The 14939-nt window shown below is 46.4% G+C and overlaps 6 protein-coding genes across 6 annotated transcripts; 4 read left to right on the top strand and 2 right to left on the bottom strand.

The window, feature by feature from the left end:
• Window positions 1-1195: 1195 nt before the first annotated feature.
• LY89DRAFT_781244 (glycoside hydrolase family 61 protein) lies at window positions 1196-2805 on the top strand (the record flags this gene model as incomplete). Its single annotated transcript, XM_018222464.1, has 12 exons — window positions 1196-1289; window positions 1337-1374; window positions 1428-1460; window positions 1551-1682; window positions 1735-1792; window positions 1842-1889; window positions 1944-1969; window positions 2018-2111; window positions 2160-2188; window positions 2238-2318; window positions 2364-2424; window positions 2496-2805. 12 exons carry the CDS (start codon window positions 1196-1198, stop codon window positions 2516-2518), a joined length of 717 nt encoding a protein of 238 aa, XP_018072510.1. The 3' UTR covers window positions 2519-2805.
• Window positions 2806-3164: 359 nt separating this feature from the next.
• Window positions 3165-3975, bottom strand: LY89DRAFT_706719 (glycoside hydrolase family 61 protein; the record flags this gene model as incomplete). Its single annotated transcript, XM_018217548.1, has 3 exons — window positions 3165-3239; window positions 3290-3858; window positions 3915-3975. The coding sequence occupies 3 exons, from the start codon at window positions 3973-3975 to the stop codon at window positions 3195-3197; spliced, it is 675 nt and encodes a 224-aa protein (XP_018072509.1). The 3' UTR covers window positions 3165-3194.
• Window positions 3976-6008: 2033 nt separating this feature from the next.
• LY89DRAFT_706718 (glycoside hydrolase family 6 protein) lies at window positions 6009-7677 on the top strand (the record flags this gene model as incomplete). Its single annotated transcript, XM_018217547.1, has 6 exons — window positions 6009-6087; window positions 6140-6494; window positions 6546-6805; window positions 6859-7254; window positions 7306-7454; window positions 7508-7677. The coding sequence occupies 6 exons, from the start codon at window positions 6009-6011 to the stop codon at window positions 7643-7645; spliced, it is 1377 nt and encodes a 458-aa protein (XP_018072508.1). The 3' UTR covers window positions 7646-7677.
• A 946-nt stretch (window positions 7678-8623) lies between these two features.
• LY89DRAFT_732844 (uncharacterized protein) lies at window positions 8624-9708 on the top strand (the record flags this gene model as incomplete). The annotated part of the gene is made up of 7 exons (XM_018219738.1): window positions 8624-8672; window positions 8722-8778; window positions 8829-9120; window positions 9173-9210; window positions 9261-9347; window positions 9395-9513; window positions 9574-9708. The coding sequence occupies 7 exons, from the start codon at window positions 8624-8626 to the stop codon at window positions 9706-9708; spliced, it is 777 nt and encodes a 258-aa protein (XP_018072507.1).
• An 893-nt stretch (window positions 9709-10601) lies between these two features.
• On the top strand, window positions 10602-12400 carry LY89DRAFT_40035 (cellulase-domain-containing protein). The gene is made up of 6 exons (XM_018207260.1): window positions 10602-10795; window positions 10890-10953; window positions 11042-11098; window positions 11149-11959; window positions 12018-12082; window positions 12134-12400. Exons 1-6 carry the CDS (start codon window positions 10748-10750, stop codon window positions 12208-12210), a joined length of 1122 nt encoding a protein of 373 aa, XP_018072506.1. The 5' UTR covers window positions 10602-10747; the 3' UTR covers window positions 12211-12400.
• LY89DRAFT_684087 (DUF159-domain-containing protein) lies at window positions 12236-14184 on the bottom strand. The gene is made up of 3 exons (XM_018214810.1): window positions 13919-14184; window positions 13341-13869; window positions 12236-13288 (listed from the first exon to the last, which is right to left on the bottom strand). The coding sequence occupies exons 1-3, from the start codon at window positions 13943-13945 to the stop codon at window positions 12591-12593; spliced, it is 1254 nt and encodes a 417-aa protein (XP_018072505.1). The 5' UTR covers window positions 13946-14184; the 3' UTR covers window positions 12236-12590.
• Between the last annotated feature and the right edge of the window lie 755 nt (window positions 14185-14939).

The raw sequence follows: 14939 nt of genomic DNA, 5'->3' as shown, positions 1-14939 counted from the left end.
CACTTTTACTCGATGTAATCTCCAAATTCTGTCTCAGTGTGTGGAGAAATATCAAGACTTGATCAGATATTATTTCGTCCAACTTGCCATGACTAAGAGCTTCTTCGAGGGATGCGTGTCTCATTGCGACAGCTGCTTGGTAGAGAAGAGACACACACAGCTTTGTATTTCTTACTCGTTGCTGCGTCCTCACCTGACCCCAGCACGCGACATCACTTCCTCCACGATCCCCGTGCGTGTGCAAGTGTTTGAGAAGGTGTGCTTCTCAACATCATGGGGACGTGTCTGTAAGCCTGACAGACTTCTGTACCTTTGCAGTGAGCTATCGAAGTTTCAATGCAGACGATCTCCAACGACACTCTCGTCCATGGGGTCAGATTATTAGCCTTGTCCAACCAGTACAGTACCCTTCTAAAACACCTGAGGCTATGAGACTCAAGTATTCCGATGTGGGGAAACACTGTCTGTCCATGTTAACATACCTGAGAGCGACTGCCATTGCTCAATACCCAACCCACAAAGAAATAACGTTGTGGAAAGGTGCCTGTGGTAAGCTTCGCCAGTCTCATGCACGAAAAGGAATGGGTGAGAAAGACAGCAACCTTAGATATAAATATAAATACTCGGCTCTTCCTCCTTGCCCCCATCTCCATTCAAACCCCTGACTGTGCCGAACTACCGACTTTCAACCGCTTCCGGAATACCCCAGATATCACGAAACTTGCACAACGTGCTCTCAATTTGGATAATATATACACAGCAGGCCCGAAACATCAGAGTAATAACAGATGACCTCAACAATAGAGACCTATGCTCCGGAGAGCGCCCCTCCGCAGTTCCTCATCTGGGTGTAGTTCATGATGGAAGAATGAAAGAGGTCTTCAACATCCAACCAGACAACCCTACAATGTCGTAACAAACACTGGTTTGGAGACACGAAGTTGCGGTAAAAAAGTTATTGTTCGACCTTGAGTCGCATTCTCTATCTAGATCCAAGATTTGTCGTCAACTTTTAATTTGAAGGTTGAATTTTAGAACGGGAAGAAGGCATTCTATTTCCGCCAGTGCGTTCTGTCCCTAGGTAGTAGATTAGACACGATATCTATAATACCTCACCACTACCTCAATACTGAAGCATTGTTTTTGTTCGATTTTCTCGTTGAAAACCACTGATCTTGTCTCTTCAACCGCAATGATGATGTTCCACAGCTTTTCCTTTGCTGCTGTTTTCACCTTGGCAGCATGTCATACTATATTTACTCAACTTGAAGCTGGAAGTGTTACAAGTGGTGCGTCCAATAATGCGATGGTGCATACATACTCTGACTAGAAGCAGCCGTCGGAGTAGGCATTCGAGACCCAAACTACGATGGAGTCCGAGAACCAGATCATATTCTCCCACTCATCTTGCTAACCTCACGATTTAGCCCATCTACGACGTAACATCCAACGATATTGCAGTAAGTACAAACAAGCTTTCTTGGATGAAGCCATCTCGAATTATCTATAATCGTTATCGTTTGAATGTTCCTACTCTGACAGAAAATTAGTGCAACGGCGGCAAGAACCCAACCACAGCAACAAATGCTATCATCACTGTTCAAGCTGGGTCTACAGTCAAAGCAATATGGCGACATACTCTCACTTCCGGCGCTAACGATGTCATTGATCCCAGCCATAAGGTGAGACTAATGCCAGATCCTCAAGTCTACGATGGAATAACAAAAGTCTCAGGGGCCTGTGATGGCATACTTGAAGAAAGTTTCAAATGCCGCCACTGATCCAGGCTATGGTGAGTAAAGGATTATCAACGACAGATATCAAGTCTAATGAGAGTCTAGGTGCTGGATGGTTTAAGATTCAGGAAGCTGGTCTCACGAACGTCGCTAGTGAGTTGACCGACAATCCTTCTGGCCACTTTGTGTTTCTGACAATTCAAATAGCACAAGACTGGGCAACGACAGACCTCGTATGTATCATCTCAATAGACTCAAGGTCCAGAAGTTGATAGTCCCAGATCGCAGCCAAAGGCGAACAATCCATCACGATCCCATCATGCATTGCTCCAGGCCAATATCTTCTGAGAGCAGAACTCATTGCTCTCCACGGAGGTAGGTCATCTTCTCCTCTACCTCTAAGTATATCCTAACACATCAAAGCATCTTCATCCCAAGGAGCACAGTTCTACGTAAGTCCATCACCCCAAACACCGATGCAGAACCACTTACACAAAGCAGATGGAATGCGCACAAATCAACATCACTGGAGGAACCGGTGCTAAAAGCCCTCCTACAGTCAGCTTGCCGGGTGCTTACAAGGTTCGTTGAATGACTCTTTTGAAGAGCAAAGACTGAGATTTGCAGGCTACTGATCCAGGAATTTTGATCAATATCTATAAGACCTTGACTGGGTATACTATTCCTGGTAAGTGAAGATAGACTCTCCTAAGGTGTATTGTATCGTATGAGTTTCAAAGTGCTGACATTGAACTTTAGGGCCTTCAGTTTTCACGTGCTAGTTCTAGAGTAGGTATGGGGACGAGAAACATCTGGTAAGAGGTAGGGGACAAGCGCTTGATGAAAGTAGTACGGAAACTGGAATCAAATTTTTGCCGAGCTGTTGGATTATTTGTTCAATAACAGTATCGATATCCAATTTGCAAGTCTTCTCTACTAGCATGCTTCATGTCAGCAAGCGCGTCTTAGGGTCAAAGTCGTATGATCTGTAGCAGAAACGCAGGGATATTCAAAACCTGAAGTCATTTTTGATGCCTCGAGTTAAAATGTCTGACTCTAGTAATTTGTGGGCAGCGGACAATGTCCAAACCTTTCAATCATGGCAGCAACAATATTACAATATATATATCACAAGGACTGTAGTCTTCTTCAAAATATAGGATCTCACCACCGTAGATCATTATTCACGAGTAGTGAGAACCTCGAATAAGAGCATAGAAGAGGTGTGGACACTGAAAAAGGAAGAATATTAGGTACAGTACAAACATTTCATCGCTTGCAATTATGTACAGCCCTGGCAGATTTCTGCACAGAGGAAACGAGTGGTATCATTTATATCGGCAAATCGTCTCTCAGTCCCCCTTCAATTCAGCTTTTCATTGCCATATCAATTTCCCTTCTATAACTTCCAGTACACATCACCAATGACACGACGTTCATCAAACAAAGGTGGGAGATCTAGCACTTAGCGACTGCAGGGCCAGGAATCGTGTACGAATTGAACTATTCTCAGATTAGTATTTTTTACTTATTATGAAAAGTCGCTAACTTACGTTCGAGTAGATATTAGCAGTATACCCCGGATCAGCTTTCGTAATAAAACCCGGAATCGTAACCTTCGGCCCCAACTCCGTGCTTCCACCACCCGTAACCGTAACCTGCGCACACCCAACGTAGAACTGGGGAGTTCCTCCCGGATACGGGTTATGGATCGCCAAGCTCTGGATCCTGACCAGGTAGTCACCGCTAGGAACGCAAGTTGGGAGGTTGAAAGTATAGGTCTGTTTCAAGTCCCAAGTTCCGCCGGGGAACTTTGGTCCCTCGTCGAAGATCTTGAACCAGACTTGGCCGGTGCCGTCGAATTCTGCGGCGGTTGTGGGAGCTTTGGCCATGTAGACGGAGATGGGACCTTGGTGGTAAACGGCGATGTCGGCGGTGAAGGATAATGAAGCGCCAGCTTTGACAGAGACGGTGGTTGTGTTCGATCCTGATGCTCCACCAACGTTACAGATTAGGTCTTTGCTGGTGAGGTCTGTGACAGGGGAGTTGTAGTTTGTGTTTCTGCGCACGTAGGTATAGGCTGCATTCTTGACGCCGTTTGCTGTGAGGGATTGGAAGATATCTGGGGACGAGATACGTTAGTATTCTGTTTCGGGTCTCTCAGTGGATTTTGCTTACAATGGGAAGAGACCTGGCTGGCGAACGCCAAAATGGCGGCACAAGTGGAAATCACCTTCATGATGAATAAGACAAGAATATCACTTGAGGGAAGTATGGATGGTATCTGGAGAAAGTTGAATGTCCTGGAACAGACGGTACTTCAAGTTCCTTTATACGTCTTCACTGAAAGCTCGTATATCCGCAAGAAAATTTCACAATCAAGACTCTACACATCTTATCTCTCTGAAAAGCATCAAGCAAACGAATCGAGCCTTGGCTAATTGTATCGGGAGAAGTGCACGCGCTCATTTTGACAACGAAAACCCACAGAAACGGTACAAAGCCTGAAAGATGACCGCACCGACACTATAGAATAATAATTATCAAGCACTGCGTGTTGGGCAGAAAGAACATCACGAGGCTTGTTTGTGATGGATATAAACAATATACCCATATTATTGACCTGGGGATGTAAGAGGTTCATGAATGTGCCGCTGACCTTGACGGGCACACTTTTCGTGATGAAAAGGCATGGGTTGGATGAAATGGAGGCTTCTGATATTTCTTTCGTCGTGAATCAGAAAGTCAACTGCCGTGGAAGATTTCGAGTCATGTTGTCGTGAGGGTTCTCCAGAACCCCAGATTTCAGAGATTGCTGCGGTGCAACGTTGCTTGAAGATGGAGTGGACATTGGACAGACTTCGAAGTATATATATATATATATATATATATCAACGTCGAGTCCTTACCTACTATGGAGATCCGTGACTCGCGCCGGGTTTTCGTGAAAACCAAAGAAGGAGTGCAGCTTCCAGGTTACACAACTTTGAAGAACAGAAGGAGAAAGAACAAACAACGCCCCTTGCGAGTTACGCGCAGAGAAGCTGCTTCGTCTGGCCTTTCGGTCGTGTTGGTGTCGAGCTTCTCACGTGTATCCAGACGCGCGGGGATTTCGGACCGAACCTTCATATATTTACATTCCCGCCTCAATATATTCATCGATGCAGAGTCGCAGACGACAAAACCTTCTCCAGGTCAGATGGCGGGGTGCATCCAAAAGACAGGGGTATTGAAAAGTACCGAAGCGAGGCGAACCCCTGAATCACATTTCCCGGCTAATCTCAGATCTCATCTACAACCTTCACCATCTCGTGGACCGCTTCCTTTCCATAATTTTGCGATTGCCCCTCTCGTCTCCGCACTTTCTTGTTCATGTCTGCTTGCCAAGCAAGCTACCGCCGGCCAGCGTCTACCGTTTCCGGTGCCCTAGTTGTGATTCCGAAATAGTGGAAGAATGAAACAATCCAGGTCCGGAAGCTGCCATTTATCCCAAATGGCGATACTTTTTTCCAGTCCTCTAGACGTTCGGAGCGGGAAAACATTGTCTTCGTCGTCGTCATGAAGTAGTATCATCCCATAAGTCAAGGGAGAGATCAAACTCGTTGAAGGAGATGGTTATTCAGATGTTCACTCATAACTCTCCCGTTCTGCTATTGCATATGACATTCAGTCACACATTCTATTGGCTTTGCAATTCCTGGGCTGTCACCAGATCCGGAGATGTCTTTGCGGACCGCATGTCCCTAGCCTCACATCTCCGTGGTGGGGAAACCCTATTCTGATTCAAGGACCAACGGCCATTTCCTACCTTGAAAGAAGTCCGGCCGAGGGTAGCACATCTTCATGTTTATTCGCTTGCTGATCCTGTCATTTCAGGATCTGCTCCTCCATTGGGTACATTGGTACACTGTCTACGCCCAAGAACATGCACCTATTCCCGTTTTCCTTGTAGTGGTGGCGTAGACGCAGCGCGGCCTTGTTTATGGTTATTCTAAAACGCTCACGTTGACCATTCAGAGACAGTCTGTCCCTGCCAAGTTGGTCTGGGACATCACGCTCTGCTGGGAGCCTCCATCAAAGTTCTCGAAAGATCTCAGGCTGCTCGGAACGTCTGGCAAGGCGGCAATATTGTTCCGTCGCCGTCCATGATTGGGATTATCACGCTATCAGATGCTTCTCCAAGCTGATATAAAAGTTTGAGCATGTCTCTCGTTATTTTTCTACCACACCTAGTCAGATCTCTCACTTCTTGTACATTCTTTCTCTTACAACATGGGTGTGAAGAATTTCTTGTACACTGCTGCGGCACTCGCCCCAGCCGCCATGGCTCAGGGCGCTGCTTACGCACAATGTAAGTCTATGTTCCCTTGGAATATATCTCACATTTAGCTGATGTCTACAAGGTGGTGGAACCGGATTCAGCGGATCAACCAGCTGTGTTTCTGGATACACATGCACATACAGCAACGCATACTACTCTCAATGTCTTCCCGGCTCTGGCTCTGGATCTTCAGCATCGCCTTCTCCAGTGCAAACTTCGAGTGTTGTCGGAACTTCATCTTCACCCAGCTCGCCTACCAGTAGCGTTCCTGCTGGAAGCACAACTGCGGCTGCTGCAGGCAATCCATTTTCGGGCGTGGCCCTGTATGCCAATCCTTACTACGCCTCCGAGATCTCCACTTCGGCTATCCCATCTCTTACTGGTGCCATGGCTACCAAGGCAGCGGCTGTTGCCGACGTACCTACCTTCGTCTGGCTGTGAGTACTGTTTTCATAATCCTTGATTTGAGAAATTTTTCGCTAACATAGAGTCAGTGATACTGCGGCCAAGGTCCCTTTGATGGGAACGTTCCTTTCAAACATCAGAGCAGCGAACGCAGCCGGTGCGAGTCCACCTGTAGCTGGAACATTCGTCGTGTACGATCTCCCCGACCGTGACTGTGCTGCTTTGGCCTCCAACGGAGAGTACACCATCGCGGACAATGGTGTTGCAAACTACAAAGCATATATCGATGCCATCAAGGCCCTTCTGGTCACTTACTCCGATGTCAAGGTTATTCTCGTCATTGGTCAGTACTGGAGGGACATATCCAAATGTAGACAAACGCTAACAGAACTCCAGAACCCGACTCCCTCGCCAACCTTGTAACCAATCTCTCAGTCCAAAAATGCGCCAATGCCGAAGCTGCTTACAAGGAATGCGTCGAATACGCCATCTCGATACTCAACCTTCCCAACGTCTCCATGTACTTGGATGCTGGCCACGCAGGATGGCTTGGATGGTCTGCCAACATCGGACCTGCTGCCACTCTCTTCGCATCAGTCTACTCCGCTGCCGGATCACCATCTCAGGTCCGAGGTCTCGCCACCAATGTTGCAAATTACAACGCATGGAGCATCGCCACCTGCCCCAGCTACACTCAAGGAGACTCCAATTGTGATGAGCAGAAGTATATCAATGCATTGGCTCCTCTCCTTACCAGTGCAGGTTTCCCGGCTCATTTCATCATGGATACTTGTAAGTTTCAACTCTGAAAAGACAAAAGGATTTTAGCTGACAGAGTAATAGCCCGAAATGGTGTCCAGCCAACACAGCAACAGGCTTGGGGAGATTGGTGCAACGTTGTAGGCACCGGCTTCGGTGTCCGCCCAACAACCAACACCGGCGACCCACTCGAGGACGCATTCGTCTGGGTCAAGCCAGGTGGAGAGTGTGACGTGAGCACCTGGACTGCAAGTCGTTTTGAACAGTGTACTGACAAAGCATATAGGGTACATCAAACACCACCGCCACTCGATATGATGCTCACTGCGGTCTTGCTGATGCTCTTAAGCCAGCTCCCGAGGCTGGTACCTGGTTCGAGGCATACTTCGAGCAGCTTTTGACCAATGCCAATCCAACTTTCTAAACATTGCATGATACTATACAGGGGAGAGGCTGAAGAAGATTTCATTCGTTTGGTGTATATATTCATGGCTGTCTGCCGAGAGGAAAAAATTTGTACATAGGTTACTTTCTGGTAGATATTCAAAACATATTTAGCATACTATCATACTGTTCATGATCTAAATGATCTTGCGAGGGAAGCAGTTTACTTCCTGCTAGATTGAATGGTCACTTGCACTTTCTCCCCATGGTAAAGTTCTTTACTTGTACTTTGAGGCGTAGTCGATTATGGAAATATGTGTTGCAAGACTTGGGTTCGATTGAGACCTCACTTGAGACAAGGAGGACTTTGAAGCTTGAAACTCTAGCACATGTCGTCGGAATATACTCTTTCGAGCTTGCCAGGTTCATGAGCCTCTTTCCTTTGAACAAAGCTTGGCAATCCCCAGTGTTTGGGACGACATATGAATTCCGTCTTGGCCAGAAACTGTGGCTTTCGTCTTCATCTCTGCTCGGAAGAAGGCTGAAGTCAAGCTTCTAGCTCCAATATCGCCATAAACTACTCCTTCATTTTGAATTATGTAACACCACAGGGCATTGAAAATAATATTCAACACAATTCTGTACATTCACAGATTAAAAAGTCTTGGAGTTTTCGAGTTACTGGCTATGGAGAGAGAAAAGTGTCTTGGCGGACCAGCATTCCCCAGAATATCCAGAAAATAGAGTGTGGAAGATCAGCCACAAGGTTGCGGTACTTTTTCAATGTAGTGTGCATGGATAAATTCTGCCAGAATGCTGCCTCAATATAGCACATGTAATAAGGCCTAAACTTCAGAAGAGGCATGATACGATATTGCCAATTGATGATTCTTCCATATTGCCCGACTGTGCAATTGAGAAGTGTTTCGTCTCTATTCTGGACGAAGAAATGTTCAAATATGTCAAGTCCCGCTGTTAGATAAAACTTCTCGGAACAAGGATTGTCCGGAAACTCAGCATGTTCTTCTCTTTTGTGGCCGTGAGCTCGCTCTTGAGCGTTGTTTCTGGTAAGAGTCGACGCAAATTATGAAGCAGCGAATGCTAAAACCTTCTCAGCTGCTGTTCTATGGGATGGAAGGTTCAGTTCGAGTTCCTTGGCCACGATTGGAAGCTGTATGAATATGAGAAGTCACTCGATGATTCTTTTCTGACTATATGAGAAGGGAGTTGGTCAAATCAACAAGGACCGTACCAGTATTATATCCATGGATCTGGAGCCATCTCGAAATATCTTTCGACTTCGGCATCATACAAGAATCCTGCGGCCAAGGACGATGTGGGGTTGAAACTCACAATCGACAGCACGGCGAAATGGAACAGCGACATGCTGAGGACGGAATTGATCCCTCAAACAACAGCCGCAATTAACAAAGGCTTGGTTTACTACCATTTCAGCATTATGCACTCTTCGACAAATCCTCCAAGTGCAAATGAGGAGCACCAAGTATGCTTCTTGTGAGGCATATGTCAAGTCTATCATTAGGGAAACCACTGACGGTGACTTTAGCGAATCTCACTTCACCGAGCTGAAATTCGGCTGGATCAGTGAGGATTCCCTGACCTCATTTGGACCAATATAGCTGACAACGAGAAAGACGGCAATGCTGCTAGCACACCAGACCCCGCTCTGAGGTGGGAAGTAGGAGGGCAATCCAAATGGAACACGAACTTCACTGCTGATGGTATTGCCACCACCATTCATCTAAGTGTTCAAAGCTAACCTTCTCAGTCTGGCATAATGTTGCATACGAAATTGACTTTAGTGGTGGAAAGGTATCTTTCTATCACTCGACAGGAGCCGATCCTTTGACATTGACTGCGGGACCAGTCACAGCGAGTGCTTCTTCTGTAAGTCAATGAGTCTTGACACTGTTGTCTTGTCCCAGTCTGACTTGATGATCTTCACAGAACGGAGAAGATTGGCATCTTGGTGTCTTGAGGCTGCCTCGTTCTGGATATACCGACAATACACCAGAGGATTGGTATTTCAGTGGAGTGTACATCGAGAGTGGAACTCTGACGACCTCTGTTGCTGGAGCATGAGAGCCTCTACCAGAGTGACATAGAGAAGACCATCAACCACGTGATGAGTCGATTTGCAGAGCTGGGATAGAATGAATGGACTGGCTTGGAATTTGGAGAGAACGGACCGCGTACTGAGTATCTTGCCACCTAGACTTTAGGCAGAGACAAAGTACTTAATTTCTCCATCAATGTCTTCCAAGGCCTCGGCACCTTTAAACGAAACAAGGTCCTCATGTGAGCGAAACATTCAATTAAGCATAAACGACCATGGCCAAATGCAGTAAGTGACAACCGCCAAGCAGAGGGGACCCTTGCTTTAGTACGAATTGCGGGGAGCTGGTACCGGTTGCGGTGTGTAGAGAGCCGACAGGTTGTGGCATCGAGAAGGTGTCTTCAAGGTTTGACGGAAGATTGTCTCCGGGGAAGTCAAAGTGGCGATCAGGAACAGGTGTGGCATTGAATATAAATCCGGGGTACCTCATGATGGGATTCCGCGAAAGGCGGGGATCAACTAAACGAGAATAAGGTGAGAACGTAGATGTTCATTCCAACTCTTTACAAAGCATGATAGAGAGGTGCGAAGGACTTCTTTGGAGAGAACTTGGGGATGCAATGTTAAACACACCCCTCCAAGATAGAATCACACCTATATACCCCCTTGGATGTCTATTCTTTCCTTCTAAAACTTTATACTCGTCAATTTCCAACATGGATCTCGACATGCAACATTCAAACCATCCACATAAAACCGAACAATGTTCCTAAAACGAATTTATTCAGATCACTGATGACATGTCAATCAAGTCCATGCAACGTACACTTCTCGCAGAACGCATATTTTCTCGCCTTCAGTGGGGTCCGGGCTGATTTATAGGATTATCCCAATATAAGCCAAACATTTTGCCTTAAACCTAAGCACTCTTTTCCATCATCACGGGGTTCGACAGGATGTGAACACCACCAGAGATTAATTTATACTTGTACTGCTGTGCTCGGTAGCGGGGCAATCAATTATGCGGGATGCTATTTTTTTGCCTCTGCCAGAAGTAGACGGCAAATGTGTGAGCTTGATGATCAGTCGTCAGACTTCCAACATAAGAATGAGGTGTTCATCCCCTCTTTGTTCTTTGCTACATCCATTCTATTCTCGTACTCTTCAAGTCACTGTCTCGAGCTTACATTGAAATTTCAAAATGAAGCTTTCCGTGCTTTCCAGCATTCTGTTTGTGGGTGGCGCGTTGGCACTGCCAGGAAATGTAGCTGGTGAGTGATTCAACAAGCGCTTCTTGAAAATCCCTTTTGTAGAGCAGTGCAAGACTTGGTGATTGAAAACCATCTGACAGGACGATAGCTCGTGCTTCAACATCCACGGCTGCTGCACCTTCAGGCACAGGGAAGGTCAAATATGGTGAGCATGTTCAAACATACCAAATTATTCTATGCCCTAACAGACTTCAGTTGGCGTGAACGTCGCAGGCTTCGACTTCGGGGTGGGTACTGATGGAACACAAAACCTCACGAACGTCTATCCACCAATCGGAGGACAATACCCTGACGGAGCTGGTCAAATGAACCACTTCTCCACGAAGGATGGCATGAACATCTTCAGATTACCTGTCGGATGGCAATATATTGTTGGCGGCCAGCTTGGTGGGAACTTGAACTCAGCCAATCTTGCGAAGTACGATCAATTGCTCCAATCCTGCTTGAAGACTGGAGCTGTCTGTATCATCGACATTCACAACTATGCGAGATGGAATGGAAAGATTATTGGACAGGGAGGGGCTACCAATGCCCAGTTTGTAAATCTCTGGACCCAGATCGCTACACGATACAAGTCCACCGCCAATGTTGCTTTTGGGGTCATGAATGAGCCCCACGACGTGGATATCAAGGAGTGGGCTGCAACCGTCCAACTGGTTGTCAATGCAATTCGAGGAGCTGGAGCAACCACACAAATGATTCTCCTGCCCGGAAATGACTACACCTCCGCTGGAGCTTTCATCACCAACGGATCTGGCGCGGCATTGCTTCCTATCACGAATCCAGACAACTCCACTACAGGCTTGATCTTCGATGTCCACAAATATCTCGATAGCGACAACTCGGGTACGCACGCAGAGTGTGTTACGGACAATATCTCGACTGCCTTCCAACCTCTCGCAACCTGGCTCCGAACCAATGGTCGACAAGCACTGAATACCGAGACGGGAGGAGGAAATACAGCTTCGTGTGCCATGTATCTTTGCTCGCAGCTCGCATTTGTCAAGTATGTCTCCCCGAACACCAAAGTGAGACAAGACATCAGCAGCTAACAGAGATTACAGTGAAAACAGTGATGTCTACCTTGGCTACGTCGGATGGAGCGCTGGATCTTTTGATCAGACCTACAGTAAGCACGCGTGATACTCGAAGCAAATACATTGACTAACAAATACAATAGCGCTTGTAATGACACCAACTGGGTCAGGAAATAACATGCAGGATACATCGTTGGTCAAGGCTTGCCTTGCAAGATAAAGTGTGCGCCAAAAGGAAAACAAGGAGCGGCAGAAATAAGTGATATTGTTCCCTTAATCTCGAAATGTATATAGTCCTGCTATTGTAGATATAAGAAAGCAGAAAGTAAAAGCATTTACTTTAGAAAATCAGCCAGCTTTGACTCAACGCTACAAGGGTAATATGAAATTGCACCAACAAAGGCATAGACACAATGGCATACTCGACATATTAATCTGAAGGAAAGATGGAATTCCAGGCGCACCCTTAGATTTAGGAAAGCTTATAGCAACGAGAGCATGTCATCTCAAAAGATCCTCTTGACATTCATGGACATATGTTCATACACTAGACTATAGCTCCATTACGCCACAACACCAGCTAGCGACAGCATACGGATCCTATTTACCAAAGAAACTCGTGATCTTCTGACTACCCTTATCCTTGCTGCTTGGTTTTGACGGACTTGCAGTATTATTACTTGTCGCACTTCTCGTCTTGCGTGTCGGCTTTGTTGGTGACGGAGACGGCTTCGATGGACTTACTGACGTCCTTGACACCTTCTTCGGCTGCTCCTCTGCATCTGGGATATCGTCCAGCTCTCGCTTGATGCCCTGCTTGACTTCCTCCTTGGGGATTGGTAGTGGAGCGTGGTCTTCGGAACCGTCGTGATCGATAGTCTTTCGGTCCTCGCCATCTTCTTTCTTGATTTGTGGTGAAGGTTTTTCCTTCTTGGGACTTTCGTCCTTGGGCTTTGATGCAAAAGAGGCGTTCGAATCGCTTTTGGCTGCTCCCTTCGCAAAGAAATTGGCAATGTTCGACTTGTTCTCGCTGCTTGCAACCGGAATGATAAAGTTGGGAGAATTGTTTCCAACTTTGCCAACTTCCTTGCTAACAGGATAGCATTCTAGCTCTGCATCAGAGGGTCGAAGTAGCTTCTGAAGCTCTTTCGACCATGTATGCCTTTTTGGGTCAAGCCATGTCCTGATATCTTCAGATCCATTCTCGAGTATGACAGGCATCCGGTCGTGGAGGAACTTCAATTGCTTGTTCGAGTCTGTAGTGATGATTGTATACGTATAAAGCTTCTCGTCTGAGCCTGCAAGTACAAAGTCAATGAAGTTCTTACGAGGAGACATAGCAAGACAGACCTTCATACTGAACACAGTCCCAGAGACCAGCAAAATACATCAATTGTCCATCTTTGCGTTTGGTAAAGTGAGCGATTTTCTCCTTGCCCTTCTTGAGCCACTCATAGAAGCCCTGAGCAACAACAATACAGCGCTTCCGCTGCTTCATCGTATTCCACATGCCCTTGTTCTCAATTAATGAATCGTCTCGACAATTGATCGTCTTCATCATGGAGCCGTAATCAGGATTGCGTTTCGTCCAGAAAGGAATGAGACCCCACTTCATTGATTGAAGCTTGTATCTGACTTCTCCTTGGTCTTGCTCTGTAGCAGTATCCGCAGACGCTTCCTCTTCCTCTGGCTCTCCCTCACCCTTCTTGTGATGTCTAGGACCTGCTCCATAGTCTGGCACGTCTGCGCGATAGACGATGCCGTGGTAGCCAGGTGCGAAATTGTACGATTGTCGCGGGGCACCATCTCCTTCGTCGTCTGGAGCTTCATCTACCTGCATGTTCTCATCTTGCAGGTATCTCATGACCTGGGATGGTCGCTATGAATTGTTAATAGAGTTCTGGGTCTTGGAGGACGAAATTACTTACAAGTGCGAGCGCGTATCTGCCGCACATTTTTGCAGATTATTACATAGCTGTGAGAGTCCAGTCTTTGGCCTTCTCAGGTTTGGGCTACAGTCCTTCGACCTCGACAAAGCGTGTCGCGTCTTCAGGTGGTTTCGCGAGTCACTTCACTTCATGACATCACAGCCTCATGCTCCCCTATAATAAATATCATATTCTTCCGGCCATTTAGAGCCGATATTTCCAAGATACTCGTGGTCCGAGTATCTTAATCGTCTGGCCGAGCAACGTGGTCTCCAGCAGTCTCCATTTCCAGCATTGAAGTCACGTGGATTACCATGCCGTCCTCTGATTTATGCCGGTGCTCTGTACCGTTATTATTGTTGCACGTCGCTCTTTTAGGCCTTTGCTTGATATATTACTCTTGTTCAAGCGTGGTGAAGGGAAGGTAGCTGCTAAATTGGCTCGGATTATGCCTCTCCAAAGGCATGAACTCCTTCGGTGAAGGTTGAATTGTAGGAAGTCCTGTCATTACAATGGCTTCGCACCCAGAAACGCGCAAAACGCGCGATGCGCGCGAATTGCGCGAACTGCGCATATTGCTTCAACAGCTGAACTCAGAATTTTTCGGATATTGGTCGGAGTTCTTTGACTACTTTCCTCCGATATTCTCTTGGTGAAGTCATGTCAAGATTTTAAAGAACGTTCTGTTTGTAAAATAGTTCATCTTATGAGCTATATACATTCATATGTTATTTTCTTCCCAGTAAATTTCTTTAAGTCTCGCATTTTCCCTTTAACACAACATTGAATTTGCAGCCGAATACGTTCTAGCTCTCCTAAGGCTGAACCCAGAATATATCTATGTCTCCTTTAGGGTTCATCATCACTTGGGGCGATATATGTGTTGTACTTGAGCAAGATATAAAGATTGTGATTGTAATAATGGGCCTTCGGACTTCGTCGCTCGTAGACAGTTCGCCATCCCTCTTGTCACAGAATGCCTCTGAAAGCTTCAGTTGCGAGGCTGGCCGTTTAACGACCA

This window comes from Mollisia scopiformis, assembly GCF_001500285.1.
Source record: "Mollisia scopiformis unplaced genomic scaffold LY89scaffold_10, whole genome shotgun sequence".
NCBI lineage: Eukaryota > Fungi > Ascomycota > Leotiomycetes > Helotiales > Mollisiaceae > Mollisia > Mollisia scopiformis.
Note: the sequence above shows the minus strand (reverse complement) of the source record. Positions and strands in the feature narration are given on the sequence as shown.

What these genes read in the sequence shown, in the direction of transcription:
- LY89DRAFT_40035 (XM_018207260.1), top strand. Translation starts at nt 10,748, where the DNA reads ATGTGTGAGCTTGATGATCAGTCGTCAGACTTCCAACATAAGAATGAG. An exon ending in ACTGCCAGGAAATGTAGCTG is followed by an intron (nt 10,954 to 11,041) that starts GTGAGTGATTCA and finishes ACAGGACGATAG; the next exon opens with CTCGTGCTTCAACATCCACG. An exon ending in CACAGGGAAGGTCAAATATG is followed by an intron (nt 11,099 to 11,148) that starts GTGAGCATGTTC and finishes AACAGACTTCAG; the next exon opens with TTGGCGTGAACGTCGCAGGC.
- LY89DRAFT_684087 (XM_018214810.1), bottom strand. Translation starts at nt 13,945, where the DNA reads ATGTGCGGCAGATACGCGCTCGCACTT. An exon ending in GCAGATACGCGCTCGCACTT is followed by an intron (nt 13,870 to 13,918) that starts GTAAGTAATTTC and finishes AACAATTCATAG; the next exon opens with CGACCATCCCAGGTCATGAG. An exon ending in GGACTGTGTTCAGTATGAAG is followed by an intron (nt 13,289 to 13,340) that starts GTCTGTCTTGCT and finishes TTGTACTTGCAG; the next exon opens with GCTCAGACGAGAAGCTTTAT.